The sequence below is a fragment of the Silurus meridionalis genome, chromosome 15 (genome assembly GCF_014805685.1).
Source record: "Silurus meridionalis isolate SWU-2019-XX chromosome 15, ASM1480568v1, whole genome shotgun sequence".
NCBI lineage: Eukaryota > Metazoa > Chordata > Actinopteri > Siluriformes > Siluridae > Silurus > Silurus meridionalis.
This window is the reverse complement of record NC_060898.1, coordinates 20728732-20748399: the sequence shown is the minus strand read 5'-3', so window position 1 is coordinate 20748399 and position 19668 is coordinate 20728732. Positions and strand designations below refer to the sequence as shown.

The 19668-nt window shown below is 38.8% G+C and overlaps 1 protein-coding gene across 1 annotated transcript in view; it reads left to right on the top strand.

Moving 5' to 3' along the window:
• adamts2a (ADAM metallopeptidase with thrombospondin type 1 motif, 2a) overlaps positions 1-19668 on the top strand; it is a 72069-nt gene that overhangs the window by 18284 nt on the left and 34117 nt on the right. The window contains exon 3 of the mRNA XM_046867614.1: positions 8793-8961. Within this exon, the coding sequence (XP_046723570.1) occupies positions 8793-8961 (169 nt within the window). The remainder of the gene's footprint in view (positions 1-8792; positions 8962-19668) is intronic.

Genomic DNA, 19668 nt, shown 5'->3' with positions numbered 1-19668 from the left:
ATAACCATTTCATCTGGAATATATGGGAGCCTAGTACCTTATTATTTAAGGCATTGACCTTTGGAACCAAAGGTTGCTGCCACACCAAGCTGCCCTCCTTTGCCACTAAACAAGAGTCTTAAAGATTTAGTTTTAATGTATCTTGGAAAAAATACATCTGTGGCTTTTTTGCGTCTGATGATTTAGAGTTTATGTTACGATTGTGTAAAGTACAGTGTGAAAAAACCTAGGAAAAATATCCCAGTAGGGATCTATTTTTTCCCCCAGTTTTTACTTTTTTTTAATTGTATCATCTCGCGCACAAAATGAAGTGTTGACATGGGATGTTACATGCCAAGAAAAACAGCGATGAAGTGCTCCAGTCGACAATTCATCCATGTCAGGACGTGTAAGAGTGTGTTTATGTGTCAAAAAAATAGGCAAAAATGCAATTTTATGGCTTAAAGATCACAGTTGCACAGCTGTAAACATCTGGCCTGCTGTGCTAGACGGTAAGCGGAGGCTTGTTTACATGGCGAACACCCACACACTTTTTTTTTGTTTCTCATTTTCCGACCCCGTCCTCGTTGTTTTGTTGCGCATCTCATTACGGGACATGTGCTCCATCTCATTGTGAATTTGATTTTCATTTGGATCTTGGATTAGGAGCGAGATTGAAAACACTCGGCGTGGCACGGCAACACGGTGGGAGGCATTGCCGGCTCACAGCTCCAGGGTCCACTAGCTTGATTATGGGCTTGGGTTTGTGCTTGTGTGCTTTATATTACATGTGCACGTGTTGGTTTCCACTGGGTTCTCTGGTTTCCTCCAGTGTTCTACAAACCCAATTCCAAAATGTAAATTTAAACAGAATGCAATGATTTGCAAATCTCATAAACCCTTATTTTATTCATAATAGAACTCATGGTGTATTTTAGAGAGGCAGAGTCTGTCAGAAGTAAAGATGATCTTTAAATGACTGTGTCTACAAATTGTGGAACAATTTGGTAAGGCCTTGCATATATTACATCTATATTACATTACATCTATTACAATAACATGACTTCGTAGTAGAAGAGTCCCTGTGCTGAAATGACCTGCCTGAAGTCTAGACCTTTCACCATTTGAAAACATCTGGCGCATCATGTAACAAAAAATACAACAAAAGACACCCGGAACTGTTGAGTAGCTACAGTAGAATCCTGTTTTAGACACATATGGGACAACATTCCTCTCACAAAACTTCAGCAACATCCTCAGTTCCGAGATGTATACGTACAGAAGACATGATACTACACAGTGGTAAACATGGCCCTGTCCCAACTTTTTTGAGACCTTTTGCAGCCATCAAATTCAAAACGACCTTATTCTTTCCTTAAAATAGTAAATTTCCTCTGTTTAAACATTTGATATGTTTGACATTTTTTCTTGTAAAAACAACCGCCACAGGTATTATTAACCAACAGGGTGCCGGTGGAAATTGGACTCCTGTTGGCCGAAGGAGGAGAAGGAGAGGAGGAAGACGTCTACAGAGACAGCAGGGAAAGGGGAAGTATAGGAGAGTGGGCATTTTAATTGTTGGTACTATGACTGGTAAAGGGAAAGAGATATCTGATATGATGGAGAGGAGAAAGGTAGATATGTTGTGTGTTCAGGAGACCAAGTGGAAAGGGAGTAAAACCAGGAACATTGGAGAAGAAGTGTGCTGGCACCGGTTTTCAAGAATAAGGAAGTAACTACTGGGAAATAAAGTTAATCAGTCACACCATGAAGTTATGGGAGCGTACGTCAGGGTGCCGAGAGAGGAGTTGTGGTATTGTATGAGGAAGTCAGGTGTGACAGAGACGTATGTGAGGGTGGTGCAGGATATGTATGAGGACAGTGTGACAGCAGTGAGGTGTGCAGTAGGAATGACAGACTGGTTTAAGGTAGAGGTTGGACTGCATCAAGGATCGGCTCTGAGCCCTTTCCTGTTTGCAGTGGTGATGGACAGGTTGACGGACAAGGTCAGACAGGAGTCTTCATTGGCTATTATGTTTGTGGATGTCTGTTTATCTATCTGCTGTCTGTCTGCATATCTTTTGGTTTATCTATCTGTCTTTTGGAATGGATGAATTAATAAATGAATGAATGAATGAATGAATGAATGAATGAAAATGTTTATTTGTACTAATAATTATAAAAGCTTTAGTTTTCCATGTGTCATGTTGATGGTCATGCATTCCTCTTTGTCTATTTTTTAATGACTTAAAGTGAAGTGTCTGAACCATACAACTGCCTTTAGATCTTGTAACCTTTAGATGCTCAGCATCTCAGCATGTCTGCATGTGAGCAACCAAGGGCTCCACCATTTTAAAGCTTCCTTGTTAAAGACTAAGATCAGATAAGTATTGACCATCCTCAAGGTTTCACTACTGTAGGTGCATAGTTATCTGAAAAGAAAAAATGATTTCATGCCATCACAAAATGGTTTCTTTGAGACTTCTTTTTAAATCGGATGATCAAAGTCCATGTCCATGATCTCTGAGTTATTTCTTCGTCTCCTGACTAGATTTCTTTCTTTGGTTCGATTCAGAATTGACACCTCTGTGCTCTGTTTCAGCTGGGACTCTACAATGCTATTACAATCCTATTTAGTGTACAAACCTTGATTTTTTTTCCCGGTGAAACAAGAACACTGCTGAATCTGCAAGTATGTGGGCTTGGGCAGCCATTGCATAAACCTTGCATAAACCAGAGGACCCTTATGCCCTTATTATTTGCAGTGACCAATAACCACAGGACCTGAAATACAAACCCAAATCACATATCTAAAAGAAAACCATACAAAAAGCCATTAGTGAATTTAAACAAGGACACGATAAATAAAAAAAATGCAGAATTTCATTAATTACTTTCCAATTCACCATCAAATTTTGACGTTTTGGGCCATTTTCCAGCTGATTCAGAAACAGTAAAAGATCAGTAAAATTGATTTATACTCTTGTAGCTACAAAATTGAATTGGACTTTTCTGAATGATTAGATATGAAATTACAATCAAGTCTTCTCTCTTGCACATGTTAGACAGGACAAGCCCATGACTTTCACTCTCTATAAGGCTATAACATCCATAAAGAATGTTTTAGCTTTTACACACATACACTATATGGATAAAGTTTCTCCTTACCATAAGATTGGTATGCACTTTTTGAACATGCCATTCCACATTTAGTCCCCATTTTCTCTTATAATAGCCTTCACTCTTCTGGGAAGATGTTCCACTAGATTTTGGAGTGTGTTTCTGGAGATTTGGGATCATTCAGCCAGTTAGTATAGTCAGGTACTGATGTAGGTCAGGTGAGGAGCCCTGGGTGCAATCAGTGTTCCAATTCACCCCAAAGTTCAGTAGGGTTGAAGCTCTATAACAGGAGATCTTTCACTCCAACCCATATACACCATATCTTCATGCAACTGTATTTGTGCAAAGAAGAATTTTTGCTTTATGTGATTAAAGCAGAGTTGTCTTGGTGGAACAGGTTCGGGTAAATGGAAAATTTTATGCTACGACATCCAACACAACTCGTGTGCCACCAAATATCCCAATATTTTTGTTCACTGTAGCTGAAACATTTATTCAAGATTGTTTTTTTAGTACAAAAAATAATAATCAGTTAACCACAAACATTTGACCAGCAGCCACTCAGTCTTTCAGTTTGTCTGGTTCTTTACAATAATCCCAGAGGACCATGTTTTGTTCAGGATTGTGGGTTTTTCTTTTGTGATAATCACTGTAAAACAAGATGCCATTTTGATAAATCTCAAAGGATGCTGTAAAAATCTAGCTAACGGCTAACTTGAATATGGCTAAATCATGCTATTTTAGCGACTTAACTGATGTGCTGTCACACACATTATAATTATGGAAAGATTGCTTTATTTTAATCGTTTTACTGTAATGTTATACCTTTATAAAGTCAGAAGCAGTAATTAACATTTAGCTTGGTAACTTGATTAGCGCTAGTCATATCAGCATCCAGTTTTCATTGGAGATTTCAAAAACTGAAACATCCGATTGTGTTGATTGTTACTATGTCAAAAACACTAATAATAATGCTTTAAAGTAAAAAGAGGAGGATGAAAATGTTTGACACTATCTGTTAAAATCACAGTGACAAGGTGGTTGAACCGTGTGGTTGAGCTTCCTGTTAAAGGGTTTAAAATGCTTAAAGTGAGAAGGAACACATCTGTCCTGAAATGCATTTGATCGTGTAGTGTGTATTCAATTTTCAACAGCGGAAAGAAATACAATCCAATCAGAGATTGATTAGACATGTTCATCATGACCAGTTTTTGCGCACTAGTGGCTAAGTCTTGTACTAAATAGTTTTTTTTTCAGCTAATCTCAGCTATTGCAGGATATGTTGTGTTGAAATCTCAAATTCAAGTCAGTCATTTACATACAGCCATTACAGAAATGACAAATTGGATATACCAAGCTGCACTACATTAGTAGATTTTAAATTAATATAATGAAATGAAAAAGATATCATAAGAAGCTAGATCTTATTTGTATGCCATAAAAAGTATAACGCAAATTAATTATTCATTCTCAGCCTTGTTTGCATCTCGTTCCGAGCGACGTATCTACCGATTTCGTCTGGTGATCAGTTCATGGTGTTCTTATCTCACTGTCAAAACAAATTCATAAATCACAGCGAGTCAGAAATCCACAAATCCACAGGGGGATTGTCAAGCTGGAACAGGTTTGGGTCTTTTAGTTCAAGTGAAGGAACAGTTTCATTCTTCTGCATCCAGAGACGTCCTATACAATTGTGTGCATCCAATTTTGTGGTAACAGTTTGGGGAAGAATTACATATGGCTGAAAAAGTCAGGTTTTTGTTTAGATTTTTCGTCTTGACTAAAGCCCTGGATTCTCATTAGATAAATGCAAGATTCTACTGGACATGACTCTTATCTAAAGAGAGTTGATGGAAACATAGTTGATGAACATGTGGAGAAAAATGTGGAGGAATCCTAGAGGTGCCTTTGCATTGCAACGACCTCAAGGCAGCGTTTGGCATGGACAATCCTGACGTGACATTTTTGTAAGAGAGCGTATGAGTCTGTTAGCACCCCAGGCTGACAAATACACACATAAGCAGGGTCAGTTGTGGTTTTTCTTGTCAGAGACCTTCAAAGTGGGTTGTCTGCAGAAAAAAAAAACAAAAGACAAAAAAAAATTCCAGTCCACTCCCCGTGTAGCCAGATGATCTCTCGCGCCACCTCGGCGCCGGCAGGAAATGACTCCTCCATTCTGTGGACTGTGGAAACAGCAACAGTCCAGATAAAGAGCACTTGGGCCCAATGCGTCGGGGTTGGAAGGCTTAGCCGGCCCCGCTTGTTCTGTTGGAACGTTTGTGCTCTTGTTTGTCGTCCTAAATTATAGCAAGCGAAAAAAAATCCTTTTCTTATTAACGATTCTGCGTTTAATCGTTTTTACATGCCTGGAAGCCAAAAGATACACACCATGTTATGGTTTTCTTTTTTTTTCTTTTTTTCTCCCCCCCTATTTTTGATGATAAACCATAATTCCAGTTTACAGCAACTTGGATCTGTCTCTAGGCCTTCCTGATGGAAAGAATGTGTTCTCCAAATCCAATCCCTTAAACTTATACAAGTGTGGTGTAAAAACTCCCCGTGTCAGTTTACAGGCTTTAAATATGAACACGGGCAGCTCGAGAACTCTGATGGTTTGGAAGGACCGAGCTACTACTTTTTATTGAAATTAAATTAAAGGTCAGCGATTTTTCATAACACATTGTAATAGTCTGGCGTCTGGACCCGGCTCTGTAAACGGAATTAAAAAATTAACAATGTGGCAAGTGACATTCAAGTAACCCTTAGAAGGGTGCTTTTCTTCTGTTATTCGTTTTTTTTTTTGTATGCTTTCTGTCAATCCAGAAGATTCAGTTGGGGTGTAGGCTTTTGAAGGGCGTGTATTTGTTTAGGTTGTTCATTATACCTTCAAAGTCGCATACACTATATCAGAACACCTGATTTATTTATTTTTTGCTATTTGTTCTTCCTCAAATGTCTTCCAGGACGTCTTTGGATGCAGTGGCATTACATTTTTCCCTTCACATCAACTAGGAGTGCAAAAAAGGTTCCAGCATGACAATGCCCCTGTACACAAAGCCAGCTTCATGAAGAAATGCTTTACATTGGTTGGAGTGGAAGATCTCCAGCTATAGAGCTCTGACTTCAACCCTTTTGAACACCTTTGGGATAAATGTGAACGCTGACCGCACCTCAGGCCTCCTCACCTCTCCTACATCAGTATTTCAAGTCAAGTCAAGAGTCTTTTATTGTCATTTCTACTATACGCAGTGGTACACAGTACACAGTAAAAACGAGACAATGTTCCTCCAGAACGCTGGCACTACACCAAATAAAATAGAGCTACATTTGACTTCAGGCACACTGTTGTGGCTGAATGAATGTCCACAAAATGTAGTGGAACATGTTCTCAGAAGATTGAAGTTTATTATAACAGCAATTGGGGTCTAAAAGAAAGAAAGAAAGAAAGAAAGAAAGAAAAAGAAAGGAAGAAAGAAAGAAAGAAATCAGAGCTTAGGGTCAGCAATGATACTCACCCATGGACCATTAAGGGCCTTTCTCAGGGGCCCTAAGAATAGTAGTTTAGCAATACCAGGTTTTGAACTCCTGACATTCAGATCAGTAATCCAGAGCCTTAAACACTGAGCTACCATTTTGAGAACCTCTGAGGGATGAATTGGAATCCAGAACCTCCTCATGCTACATCAATACATGATTTTACTAAAACCGTTGTATCTGAACGAGCAAAAATCTCACACAAGCACACTCCATAATCTAGTCTATCTTTACAGAAGAGCGGAGGTTATTAAAACAGCAAATTGGGAATAAATGTGGGATATGAAAAGAACATTTTATGTATATAACAGGTAGACAAGTCGAAATCGAATTCCAAACACAACGTATAAACGTAATGCAGGTGGGGTTCAGGCGATCACACACAATCCGAAGCAAGAACGTGAAACCAAAACGCGATCAAAAACCAGGCAATCAAAACATACAACAGAAGGCTTGCTATGACGAGAACCAAGTAAGCCGAACATAATACTAAACAGTGGGGGAAAAAACAGGGGGTATTTAAACACAAACTAATCAAAGACATAAATGCAAACAGATCCGGACAATAATGACGCATGCGGAAAAATAACCAATAGCAAGACACGGGTGGAGACACAGCATCAAACAAAACACACATGGCTACTTAAACATGGAGAAAATAAAGAAACGAGTCAGCAATTTTGAGCCGCTATGCAGTGCTTGACGCGAGGGAAATCATCTCTGACACGCGAGTTGGATGTTGAGCTGTGAAATGTTGATATCTCCAGGCCTGGCTTGTGTTATTTGCAGAACTGTATCATGCAGGGACAATTTAAACTGAAGATGGTTAAACAATTAGGCTTCCACTGTCTCAGATATTGCAGCTGTACATGTTTGGTGTCGGAAGTGTAGGTTTTCTCGAAAGCGAAAATTGTGTTTTAATTGGTTCCCCGTCTTCTGGGGTCGACGAGTTATTATTTTCCAAAAAGTAAAAGTTAATTTTTCCCCTCCAAACAATTGCGCTATAGCACTCCAGGGACTCGAGTAATAAAAGTACATGTAGTTCTTTAATTTCCACTACAGGTTGCCAGTGTGTAACTGTTAGAGGCACCAATGCTACTCGGGTATTTTAAGGGTTTGTACGCTGATGGTACTGTTATAGCCGTTCTCAGTTGTGAATCGACTACGTATCGTTTTTTTCGAATGCAGGATGGGCGCCTTTTATGTCTGGATGCGTGTGATGCTTAAACCTGAATACGGCCGTATCGGTTTATGTGACACGCAGACTTTTCCTACATTATAACCCTCGTGGGACATGCAAGAGTGCGGGAAAGGAGAAAGAGGACAGCTGTGCTGCCGAGCCGATTGGCTAGCTCAGCGGCCTGCTCCAGGCTCTTTTCGACAAGGAATTCAGGGAAAAAAAGAGAGTAGGAAGTATGTACCAGTGCAGGTCTAATCAACACATTCTACAGGATTAGTAGTCATTCTCTTGTTTACTTGTTGTTCGATAGTTTTTTTATCTTGGCTGTTTTGTCTAGAGCGCCTCAGGCAGCTGAGAACTTCACATCTTTCAACTAGCCACCATCAACTAGATCCAAGAAGAGTTAGACAGGAACAGGCAGGTATATCTGCATGTCAGTTCTTCAGTAGAAGACATTTGTATTGATCTCATAGCTTGGCTTGTATTTCGTTCTTCTTGTCTTTGACAACCTGTTCTGTTTAAATTGCGCGAACACAGGATGCTTAAATTCGACGCGGGGAACGCGGTGGGAACGCGGTGACAGCTTCTCGAGAATCTAAGATCTTTTCATGTACGTCGCAGGTAGCAATGCAGATTTTAACAATCGGCCTCTGCCAGCACGCGTGATTTAGGTGAAGACAGCGAACAGATCGATTTGAAAGATCGTGTTTCTTCCGAAGCGGCTGAAAATATTATCTAGCAAGCCTACCGAAATAGCCCCTCTAGCCGCTTTGCTTAATGGACTTCACATGCAAGCTTGGTACCTGTCCTCTGAATGAAATCCTTTCTTTTTTGACTGAACATGCCTCAGCTTTTATATATATATATATATATATATATATATATATATATATATATATATATATATATATATATATTTATAATTTTATTTTTTTTGTCTGTCTGTTTTTCACCATCTCCTTCTGTGTCTTCCTGTCAGGCTGGCATGATCCGGGCAGGTCAGGAGGAGTTCTTCATCGAGCCTCTCGAGAGAGGAGGCGATATGACAGGAGAGGAGGAGGGTGGATCCGGGCGACATCATATCCTCTACCGCTCATCTGACATCAAGAAACCAGCCATCAGTCACTCTGACTACTTTCACCCCAGAGGTCAGGACTCGGTGCTCACAGCTCAGGCTGATGCATGGTGCCAAAACATTTAGCTCTTTATAATTGAACGGAAAATGTCGCATTTTAGATCTCTATCAGAGCCATTATACTGGATGCAAGCAGGTCTATTCATATCTGTAGCAGCTGGATTGAATTTTCTCGTAACTAATGAGGGCTATTACGTGTGAATTTTCTTTTTTTTTCATTTCATTTTTAAAATAATATTCAGGCACACATTTAGGAGCGTCTATAAAACACGTCTTTACTGCGAAAAGCATATCTTCAGTATTCGAGGGATTTTAATAAACCGGAGTGGACTCCCTCGTCGTCTCGAACTCGTTTTTTGCTGATGCCACCCACTCGCCTGTAATGTAAAGAAGTAGACTTTTGGCGCTCATAGATATTCATTAGCTGACTTGCAAAAGTTCAGATAAAAAAACAAAAACAAAAGGAACAAATCAGCTGTAACCTCCTGCCTCATATCATGTTTCCCCTCCATGTGCTTCCAAAACAGCTCTGACCCCATTAAGGTCTGGACTCCACACAACCGCAAAAGGTGTCCCGTGGTATCTGGAAACAAGATGTTAGGAACAGCCATTAGACCCTGGTTGGATCGGACTTGTTAGTCAAAAACATCCCAGAGATGCTTGCTTGGATTGAGAGAGGGGGGAAATTTGCTGGTCAAGTCAACATCTTGAACTCTTTGTCATGTTCCTCAAACCATTTCTAAACATTTTTTTGGTAAGGCAAAGCTATTAGGTTATTTTGATGGCATGAAACATATTAAAGTAACAGCCATATGATTCCTAGGAGCAAAGATTTCCCAGCAAAACATTGCCCAGAGCATGTTCTAAAGTAGCTCTGTGGGCAGGATCACACAGGCTAGCCAGACATCGTGATATCATATTTGGGTGTAGGTGTTTAGAAATCATTATGTCATTAATAAATTATGGTAAAAAAACACACTTGTTTGATTGTAATTATTTTGCGGCCACTTCTACAAATTCCCTGAAGATGGATGCCATTTTGGTGGTCTAGGGGGAAAAAATGGCGATGTCAGAAATGAATTTGGAGCGACATATGAAGAGTCTTCCATATTAATGTGAAATGGCCAATAGTAAAGGAATTAGTTATTCCCTGGAAAAAAACCTTGTGGTTTTTGACCTTTATGGATGCATTTTTTCTAAGAAACCTGGTTTTGCTTAGCTCAGGTCTCTGGGGCTGATTGACTTCTCTACATGCATTCCTTATTTCTTCCTCCCTCTCTCTCTCTCTCTCTCTCTCTCTCTCTCTCTCTCTCTCTCTCTCTCTCTCTCTCTCTCTCTCTCTCTTTCGCCTTGAGTGCACTCCCTTTAGTGCTCTATGTGGGAGAGGTGTGAGGAGGAGACTAGAGTCATCAACTTCTTGCAGAGCAATTCACATGTCACTCGGAATGTGGCCTGAAGGGTTCACCTGGGGAAACGTCCAAGCTCAGTTGATCTCAAACTCACTTCGGTTTTGCTTTAAATGTTTCTAGGTCGGTTGTCATGAGACGGGAACGAACGAATAGGTATCGGAGGGAAGAGTCACCCAGTGGTTTAATCCGCACGTACACAAATGTAATACGAAAACAGTATAAAATCTGGAATAAGAAATCTAACCATGTATCATTATGAGGATTTCACTTTGCTCCACAGTGCACACCCTGTTCATAGCTTTTGTACGCGGAAATTATTATTATTATATTGCATGCCGTCCATTTTAAATATCGATCCAGTCTCAGTGAGCGTGTTCCCAGATTCCGGGTCTTGGCGGGGAAACCGAGTTTGCTGTTTTAGACCATCGACTTAAAATGCATTCTAGCGGTGGACAGTAAGGAAGTAAATGTAATTCGTTACTGTACATAAGTAGCTTTTTCCGCGTATTTGCACTATAATGAAGGATTTCCATTTGGGGAAACTTTTACCTAAAATTCACTGCATTTCGAAGTCAAATATCTTACTTAATTAAATAATAAAATAAAAAAAAATACTCAATTCAATTTTGAGAAATCAGTTGTTCTTTTTTTATTTATAAATGGATAAAAACATAACTGCTCAAACACGCAGCAATCCACCAATCAGGGCCGAGCGCGAACTCTGTTTTGAACTTGTTTTGATTGGCGCTTGGTGTGTATCTACTCAGAAAAAACATACAGTACAATACCAAGCAGAACATTTTGAGAGGAATAAATGATGAAGAAACTCCTGATTCTAACTTGCCACTACACCTGTGGCCTTATTTGGGTGATTTTCTTTTTAAGTAGTTGAAAAGAAAGTTTTGGGCTCATGATGATTATGGATGCTGTTGTTATTGTTGTTGTTGTTGTTGTTTGTGTGGTTCCTAGGTCAGCATTTGTTGTTTCTTCCATACTCAAACCACATGGTCTGGCTCTAATTGATGTTTGTAGCCCTGTACTTGTATGTGCATAATGAATGTGTTGTGCTGCTGCCACCCGATTGGCTGATTGGAAAAAGAAAATGTATTTAATTTATATTGGGTGCTCGCATGGGATCACATGATAATGTGGTTGAACCCGAGTTCGGATCCATGCTGTAGCAAGCGGACAACATGGTGTGTCATTATGACGCATTTCAACATTTGCATCTCAGACTTAATATTATGCAGTACTGTAAAGGAGATGACGATAACATTTTTTTTTTTGTGTGTGTGTGTGTGTGTGTGTTTGTGTGTGTGTCTGTGTGTGTGTGTGTGTGTGTGTGTGTGTGTGTGTGTGTGTGTGTGTGTGTGTGTGTGTGTGTGTGTGTGTGTGTGTGTGTGTGTGTGTGAGGGAGGGGGTTGTATAAAAAGCACCCAGATTTGGATGAGTAGATCCGTGTCAACTGCGTGAGTGTGAATAAGGGCTGAAGCTCATACTGCAATCCAGCAGAGACATGTTGCAGCCAAGCCTGGACTCAGTCAGACACTGTCTACGTGGCAGATTCAATGGGATTTTAAGCTCTACTTGGCAGACACGAGAAGGGCAAAACTCAGAGGCTAGAACTAGTGGAGGGGTGGGGGGGCTGGGGTGAGGAGGAGGGAACAGGGACAGGTCAGACTTTAAAAATGCCTTTGTTTTTCCCCTGCTATAAACATTAAAGAGCTAAACTGAAGCCTTTCCAAAGTAATTGTCTTTGTTTAGGTCCTTCGAGTATGAGAGAGGTTTATTTTCTCTTGCTCTTCCAAACACTATTTACTGCCCTGAGTCACATTTTACCACATGCGGTTTGTGACTAAATTATTTCAAAGAAATGTGTGAATTCTTAGAAAGTGTCTGATTAATGATCTATGAAATGCACTCAGGTTCACTTGAGCTTAGATAGATCGATAGATAGATAGATAGATAGATAGATAGATAGATAGATAGATAGATAGATAGATAGATAGATAGATAGATAGATAGATAGATAGATAGATAGCCTTTATAAACAAATTGACACAAGTATATGTAATCATAACTGGACTAGGTCAGAAGCTGACTGTGAATATTGTAATGCCTGTGAGGCAGAAGATGCAGTACAGTGAATAATTAGATTATCAACATAAAGATGATACCAAACATTAGGAATGTTGAGAACAGAATTTCACCTAAAAGCGACCCTTGAGGTACTCTATTGATAACAGTATACATAATCTAAGTCTAAAAATACATGGATATGCAGCAAAAGCCTTCACGTGTTGTATGAATTGATGTACTATTTTTTTCTGTAAGTAGAGATCGGTAGAGATAGTGGATTTTACTCATACAGATAGATAGGTTGGGTTAATTACCTGATTATTAAAATGGATACTAGATAAAAAACAAACATTAACAATCCATATAAAATAGTACTGAACTTATAAAAAAATATTTAAAAAATATTTAAAAAAATTTCTGAATCATAAAAATGTACTAAATAAAATAAACGTATATATTAATTTATAAATATAATTATATTGTTACTAAATTATACATATAATACAGTGCTCTTCAAGCAAAGCACAGTCTTACGTGTAAAAAAACAAACAGCACATGGTGTTAGTGATTCGCCTCTAGAGGCCACTCTCATCATTATAATGGACTTTCTCAGCCGCTCCAGCAATGGACTCCACCCGGAAAAACTATAGATAGATATAGCCGATAATTCAGGCGATAGTTCTGGCAATCAACTATCTGGTAATCAATTATTGTGCCGATTATTCAGCAAAACTGATGAAATGTCAGGATCTGGGGGATCTAGCTCCTATTGTTTTCACCTGATTCCCGAGTAGGTTTTCGAGTAAGTCCTTGTTCTTGAGTGGTTTTCTATTTTATTTTATTGAAAAGATTTTATGTATTTTATTTTAATTTTTGTGTCTTACTTTTCTGTTTAAATCAGGGGTGTCCAATCTTTTCTCACTGGTGTGAGTGCAGGCTTTGAAACAAATCCACACCAAATTCTACCTGTTTTAATCAAATGATTTTATTTTTAATTATTATCAGGTGTGGCTCTTGATTGATTTAGGCTTTGTGTATTTTTGACAATTGTTCAATCATTTTTTCTTTAGTTTCTGAGGAGTTTTTTTTCTGTTTTGAGCTGTGGATTTTTTGTTATACATTTTTAAACCTAAGAGTTTGGATTTATATTTTCTGTTTTGGACTTAATAATAAAATGTTTTTTTTTTTTCGTTATTTTTGAGTCCGTCTCTGTAATTGGGTTCACACACCTCTCTGTAGCAGACTGCTAAAGCTCCTGCCTCTCACAGTCGACCCCAGTTCAAACCTCGACCCTGACATTAGCTAAGATTAAACGTAGCTATAAACAGATAAAAAGTGCAGTGTGTCTGTCTCGTGCCATTCCTTTCTCTGTATTCGTCACAAAGAATCGAAACCATTAAAATCTGAGAAATGCTTTGATGGAAACCATTTGTTGTAATCACTCATGGCTTGTGCAGTATTTTAAAAGCAGTTTGTTTAATATTCACGATTAACAAGGTGCTAAAAGTTCCATGCAATCGGAAATATTGGCACACGTGTCAAAGTGCTTAGGAAGAAACATTTGGAAATGGGTGAAATAAATCCATCATTGTGGAGCATGTGTGTGTGTGTGTGTGTGTGTGTGTGTGTGTGTGTGTGTGAGCGAGAAAGAGACACATGTTCTTCATTTAAACATCTCATCCTGAAATAACATTCCAGTTGTTCCACTGGCCCAGTGTTTCAGAGGAGAGTTCACTTCCTGTAGTGTCGCTGCTTATACTGCTTCAGGAGTAAGTGTCCTCACCTTCCCCTCACACACACCCCCACACAATGTCTTCTGCAGATGGCACCATGGCCTTTGCTCCTGCAGCTCTCAGCACTGCTGTTCCCAATTCGCTTGGCCCGATTTCTGCGCCGAGACTTGCAGCTTGATCTACGACGGCATCCAGGACTGTAATTACTGTGCACCAGAGGCACTCTGATGGAAAACACAGTAATTAGGAGTATTTCCTCAGGCCTGTGTTGTGGCCTCATGTTGACCATGGGAGTGTCTGTGTGAGGTGTGTTTACACTTACTAAACTTAACAAAAAAAAGCATGCAGTGATAAAGTATTTGCTGCCCCTTTAAGGTTTATTCCCTTTTTTTTGCCTTCGTGTCATAAAGATCTTTAAACAAAACGATCACTTACTCAAAGCCAAAATCAAATGTGATATAAAGATACAGAGGCTGGAAGTGTAAACTGCTAAAAGTGTGGAGGCTGAAATTCTTCCACACTGATGTACTAGACCGCATGTTGTGAAGTTTGAGGGGGCAAATACTTTTTTACACGGGTGACATCAGTGTTGCACAGATTTTTTTTTAATTTCTGTTCTGATTCGAGGTTAATTGGGACATGTTTGTCTTGTGTTACGTTTCGTTTGATCTGCAACGGGAACGTGTGCAAAAAAAAACAAAAGGGAAGAAATCAGACATAAAAATTGTCGATTTTTGTGATCGTACTGTGTATGATTCTGTGATTTAGTTTATTGTCTAGAATTTTGTTTGCTATATTCAATTAAAGGTTACTTTTTGAACAGCTTTTTCTCCCTCCAGCTTTGTATGTAATGAATGCTGTGTTTAAATGTAAAATTTTAAGATAAATTGCAAAGTTTTATCTCATTGGATATGCAAATTGAAAATTGTTATTCAAGGTCCTAGTAAATCAGGTACATTTCTGCTCTCTGAGGTTGCAATTAACGTTTTTTAATTCAGTGAGTTGGTCTGTAAATGAACTTTAATTTAAAAAAAATTCCGAAATAAAGCTGCTTCTAAAATCCAAATGTGGTTTGTTAAGGGGCCTCACATAATACCGATACAAGGTGGTAGCTAAGTAGTTAAGGCATTAGATTTTTAATTTAATGGCTGTGAGTTTAAATCCCAAGCTGCCACTACTGGGTTCCTGAGCAAGGCCCTTATCCTCATAGCTGCTCAGTTGTATGAATTAAATTTCTCGGCGCACACTTTCTTTGATTTTGCGTCACCGCAAAAAAATCTTAAACCACCCCAATTGGGCAACCTGCAATTATTTGCTCTGATTGCTGCTCCTACTCTACTGAAAATGTTCAGAAAGCGAGCATGAGGCAGTGGGATTCCCGCCCCAGTGGAACAGTGGCATTAGTAGTATTTTTTAACTCTAAATACAATAGTAATGGTGAGTTGGTATTTTAGTGGGTAAGGCATTGAATTTTGGATCTAAAGATCATGAGTTTAAATCCCATTCAAGCCAATCACCATCAAGCTGCCACTCCTGGGCCCCTAAGCAAGGGCCTTACCCTCGTAGCTGCTCACTTGTATGAATAAGATAAACGTAAGTCACTCTGGATAAGGGCATCTTCTAAATGGTGCAAACGTCAGTGTAAATTTACAATGCGAGTGCTTGCCTACATCCTTGATTAAACCGGAGAATGTACACGCCATGTGCTCTGTGTTTCTTCCCTGATATCAGCCGGGACACCACGATCTGAAATACACTTTATTGTCCCCAAATTTGTGTTGGACTTAAAGTGTAAGAAGACCATTGGATCAAACAACAAAAACATGAACAAGAGCATTAGATCTAATTTACGTATTTATTTATCATCCATCATTTCTGTACAAACTGGACATTCCAGTCTTTGCACAAAGGACTTGTTTCCTGTGTTAGGAATATTTCTTATTTGATTTTATTTTCACCTTTTTTTGTCTCTTAATGAGTTTTTCTTCTGATTCAAGCTTACTAACTAATGCCTATTGGACATGTCTATTAGAGACTGGACGAGCTAAGCTCTCTCAGTGGGAGCGGTATTAAGGCATTTGGTCGTTTTTTTTCCCATCGTGATTCAAATTTGACAACCTTTGCATGCTTTTCTTCTCTTTCATACACACCAACATCAGGCAATTTGCTCAGATTTATTCCCGTGTTTACTTTATTCCAAGTCTGTTGCTTGAACGCTCACATCTGCCAGTCGCGTTCAAAGCGCAGAGTTACGCGTTTTGTTTTGACTCTCGATGCCAGTGTCTGCGCATCCATCTGGCAAGTATTCTTCCTGGACTTCTCCAGAAAGCCATGTGTGTTACTTGGAGACCTATGAAATGCGAGCATGTGTGTGTGTGTGTGTGTGTGTGTGTGTGTGTGTGTGTGTGTGTGTGTGTGTGTGTGTGTGTGTGTGTGTGGCATCATCTTATGGCAGTGTGTTCTTCTCTGGCTGTGTTTGGTTTTTTCTTCTGTACAGGATGTTACAGATTTTACTCGAAGCTTAGCAGGGAATGTTCAGAAGAGCTACAACCTCGCTATAGAAGTCCATGCTTTTTAAGTTGTCTTTCTAGCATGTTTTGGGTGTTACGGTATGTGTAGTGGTCTTAAGGGTGTCCTTTAGACTTGCTAGAGTTTTTACCAGAGGTGTGTCTGGTTCAGAATCAAAAAGATTCAGAATCAGAATCAAAAAGATTTAGAATCAGAATCAGAAATAGCTTTATTACCAAGTATGCTTACACACACAAGGCATCAGGAGCTTCCAGTGCAGGAGAAATTACAGACATAATGTAACAGGACAGTGTGAAGTTATGAATATATATTAGCTATTTTAGCTAAAAAGTTAAAATAAACATCCTAGCTGGATTTCTACCTTCTGATTGGGTGAGAAGCCTACAGCCAATGAACAATGGTCATTCTGTAACAGTCCTACCCAAAACCCTGCCCCTATCCAAAGCCTCGCTTCAGCAGAACAGAATAGTTTCTCTCACTACTTTCAGTTCGACAAGCTTTAGCTCTGTACTTTTTTTTTAATAGTTTGTGATAGTTTTGAAAGTTTTTCTCAGTTTGTAATCGTTGTACAACAGCTAATGTACCATCTTCTAACCGACATAACATTTTAATACACTTCATTCAACTGCCAGTACTTGACGTGTGAGATGCATCATTTTTTTTAAGCCTATAAGCACAAGCCTAGTGCTACATGTGTCTCTAACGATGCTGCTGCTAGCACGTCAGGCTACGACTACTTTCAATTTACCCTCCACAAGCCCTGCTCCTCCTCAGTCCACAAAAAAGTGCCCCAATGCAGACACAGCTCATGGATGAATTTGTAAGGATTTGTACCAAGGCAAATAGGAGACATGCTATAGATAGATGGAAGGATAGAAGAACGGCTAGACGAAGAAAAGAAATTCCGATTTAACTGACAACAATACAAATAATGTTTGTTTATAAAGTAATAAAGTTTTATAAAAAATGTATTTTTATAAAAGTGCCAACAAAAGAAAAGTGGTTATATAAAGTAATGAACTGAGAGAAAACATTTTAACAAAGGAAAAATTAGTACAAAAGTGGAAAAATATAAACTTTTTATATAATGTTTTGAGTTGATTTTGGATTGAATTTTATATAAAATCTAATCTGATCCAATAAAAACACGATTTACAGTATGGAGTTTAAAGTTTAAATACAGTACAAGTTTTTAAGTTTTCAAAGTTGTTTTTTTTTTTTATTATCACTGTTTTTTTTTTTTTTTTATACAAATTTTGTAAATATTACTCATTAGACTGGATTAGGTGTTGGGGCCACTACCTCTAATTGCCCACCCATTATTTGGACCAGCCTACCCTAATATAATTGGCTAGAACTGACCCTGGGTTTCATAATGTTCTAAGCTGGAGATTTTTTTGGTCTGCCAGAACTCAACTACAGTTTATATTGTTTGTTGCTCAAATACTAAATCGCGTGAAATGAAGAACAACTGACCCCAGCAGTTTATTTAATAGCTCTGTGTAACACCAACAATTACTCAGCAGGTCAGTTAGAAACCATGCCACGGGATACCAGGTCTATCAATAATGCTGTGACAGGAAAGGCAGACGCAGCTTTTTTCTTCAGCATTGCACCTATAAAAACACGTCCAGCCCTTCTGTACCTTTCTATTTTTAGGATTTGGCCAAGCACAGAGTGGTGCATTGAAACCTTTTACCCTGGAAATGTGATGACTGTGGTGACATTGTGATAGCTGGGTTGCCTGTGGCAGCGATCGGGGTGTGTACCTGGGCTGTGTGAAGGATGCTGGGATATTTGTTGTGAAACGGCTCAGGTCGTCATGGTGATAGGATTTTTTGGATTGCATCACGTAGATCTCAAAACGATAGACCGACGACATGCACTGATGCTCAGCGGACACTCATCTGATGTCAGGGACATCGAACACACACCGACGCACCTCATTTCATATAAATGAACATTGACAGAAGGCAAAAGTCCCGGTGCCGAAAAAAAAATTTAATCCAGAATACAGACTGTTAATGTATGATGAAGGGAAAGGGGAGGGGCTTCTGGGAATTGCTAGTTAATATTGGAGCAAAAAATTGGCTGTGGACCTTTTTTTTTATTTGTGTATTGAGCAATAGTTCATACTGAAATGTAAAATGCTTGTTGGCTTTGTTAGAGGTTCAAATCTGACCTTCGCTTCAGAGGTTTCCTCCAAGTACTTTGTTTTTTTTTCATGCAGTTTCAAGAAACGCATTGTATATTGATTAGCATTTCCAAATTGTAAATGTGTGTGTTATGGGTGATTATGTCCTACAATGAGTCAATGAGTACAATAAGTTTGTTCCTTATCATTGTTATCAAGTTTAACCCTAATGAGTGAGCCAGTGGCGGCTGTGGTGAGAAAAACTTCCTGAGATAGTATGAGAAAAAATCCTTGAGAGGAAACAGACTCATAAGGAAACCCATCCTCATCCTAAACAACAAATGTCCATTCATTACAGTTCCCTGCCTTGCACACCAAGTTCCCAGGGATTGATGTCAGGCTACCCTGGGACCCTGTGTAGACTAATCAGGATAGAAAAAGCATGACTAAAAGCTATTATAACTATTATACATTTGTTGCACATGTTGCACATACTGTATACCAGGGGTCTTCAATGTTGTTCGGGTCAAGGACCCCTTTGGCGATAGAGACACGGGTCAGGGACCCCGATACAAAATGTGTCAAACATAGCCACTAATATTAATAGAAACAAAACATGTTATTGTACATGCATTGTTGTCTGTATTTTTACATATATTTTCAAATGTTTCAAAAAGATTTATGCATCATAGCAAATATTTTGCAATTTAAATAACAATTGATTCAGTTTCATACTTTTTTTTTTTTTTACTTATTTTACTATCAGGACAATTATATATTTACATGAACATCAGCTTTCATTTTAATAGAACTTTAATGTAAGCATTCATAATTTT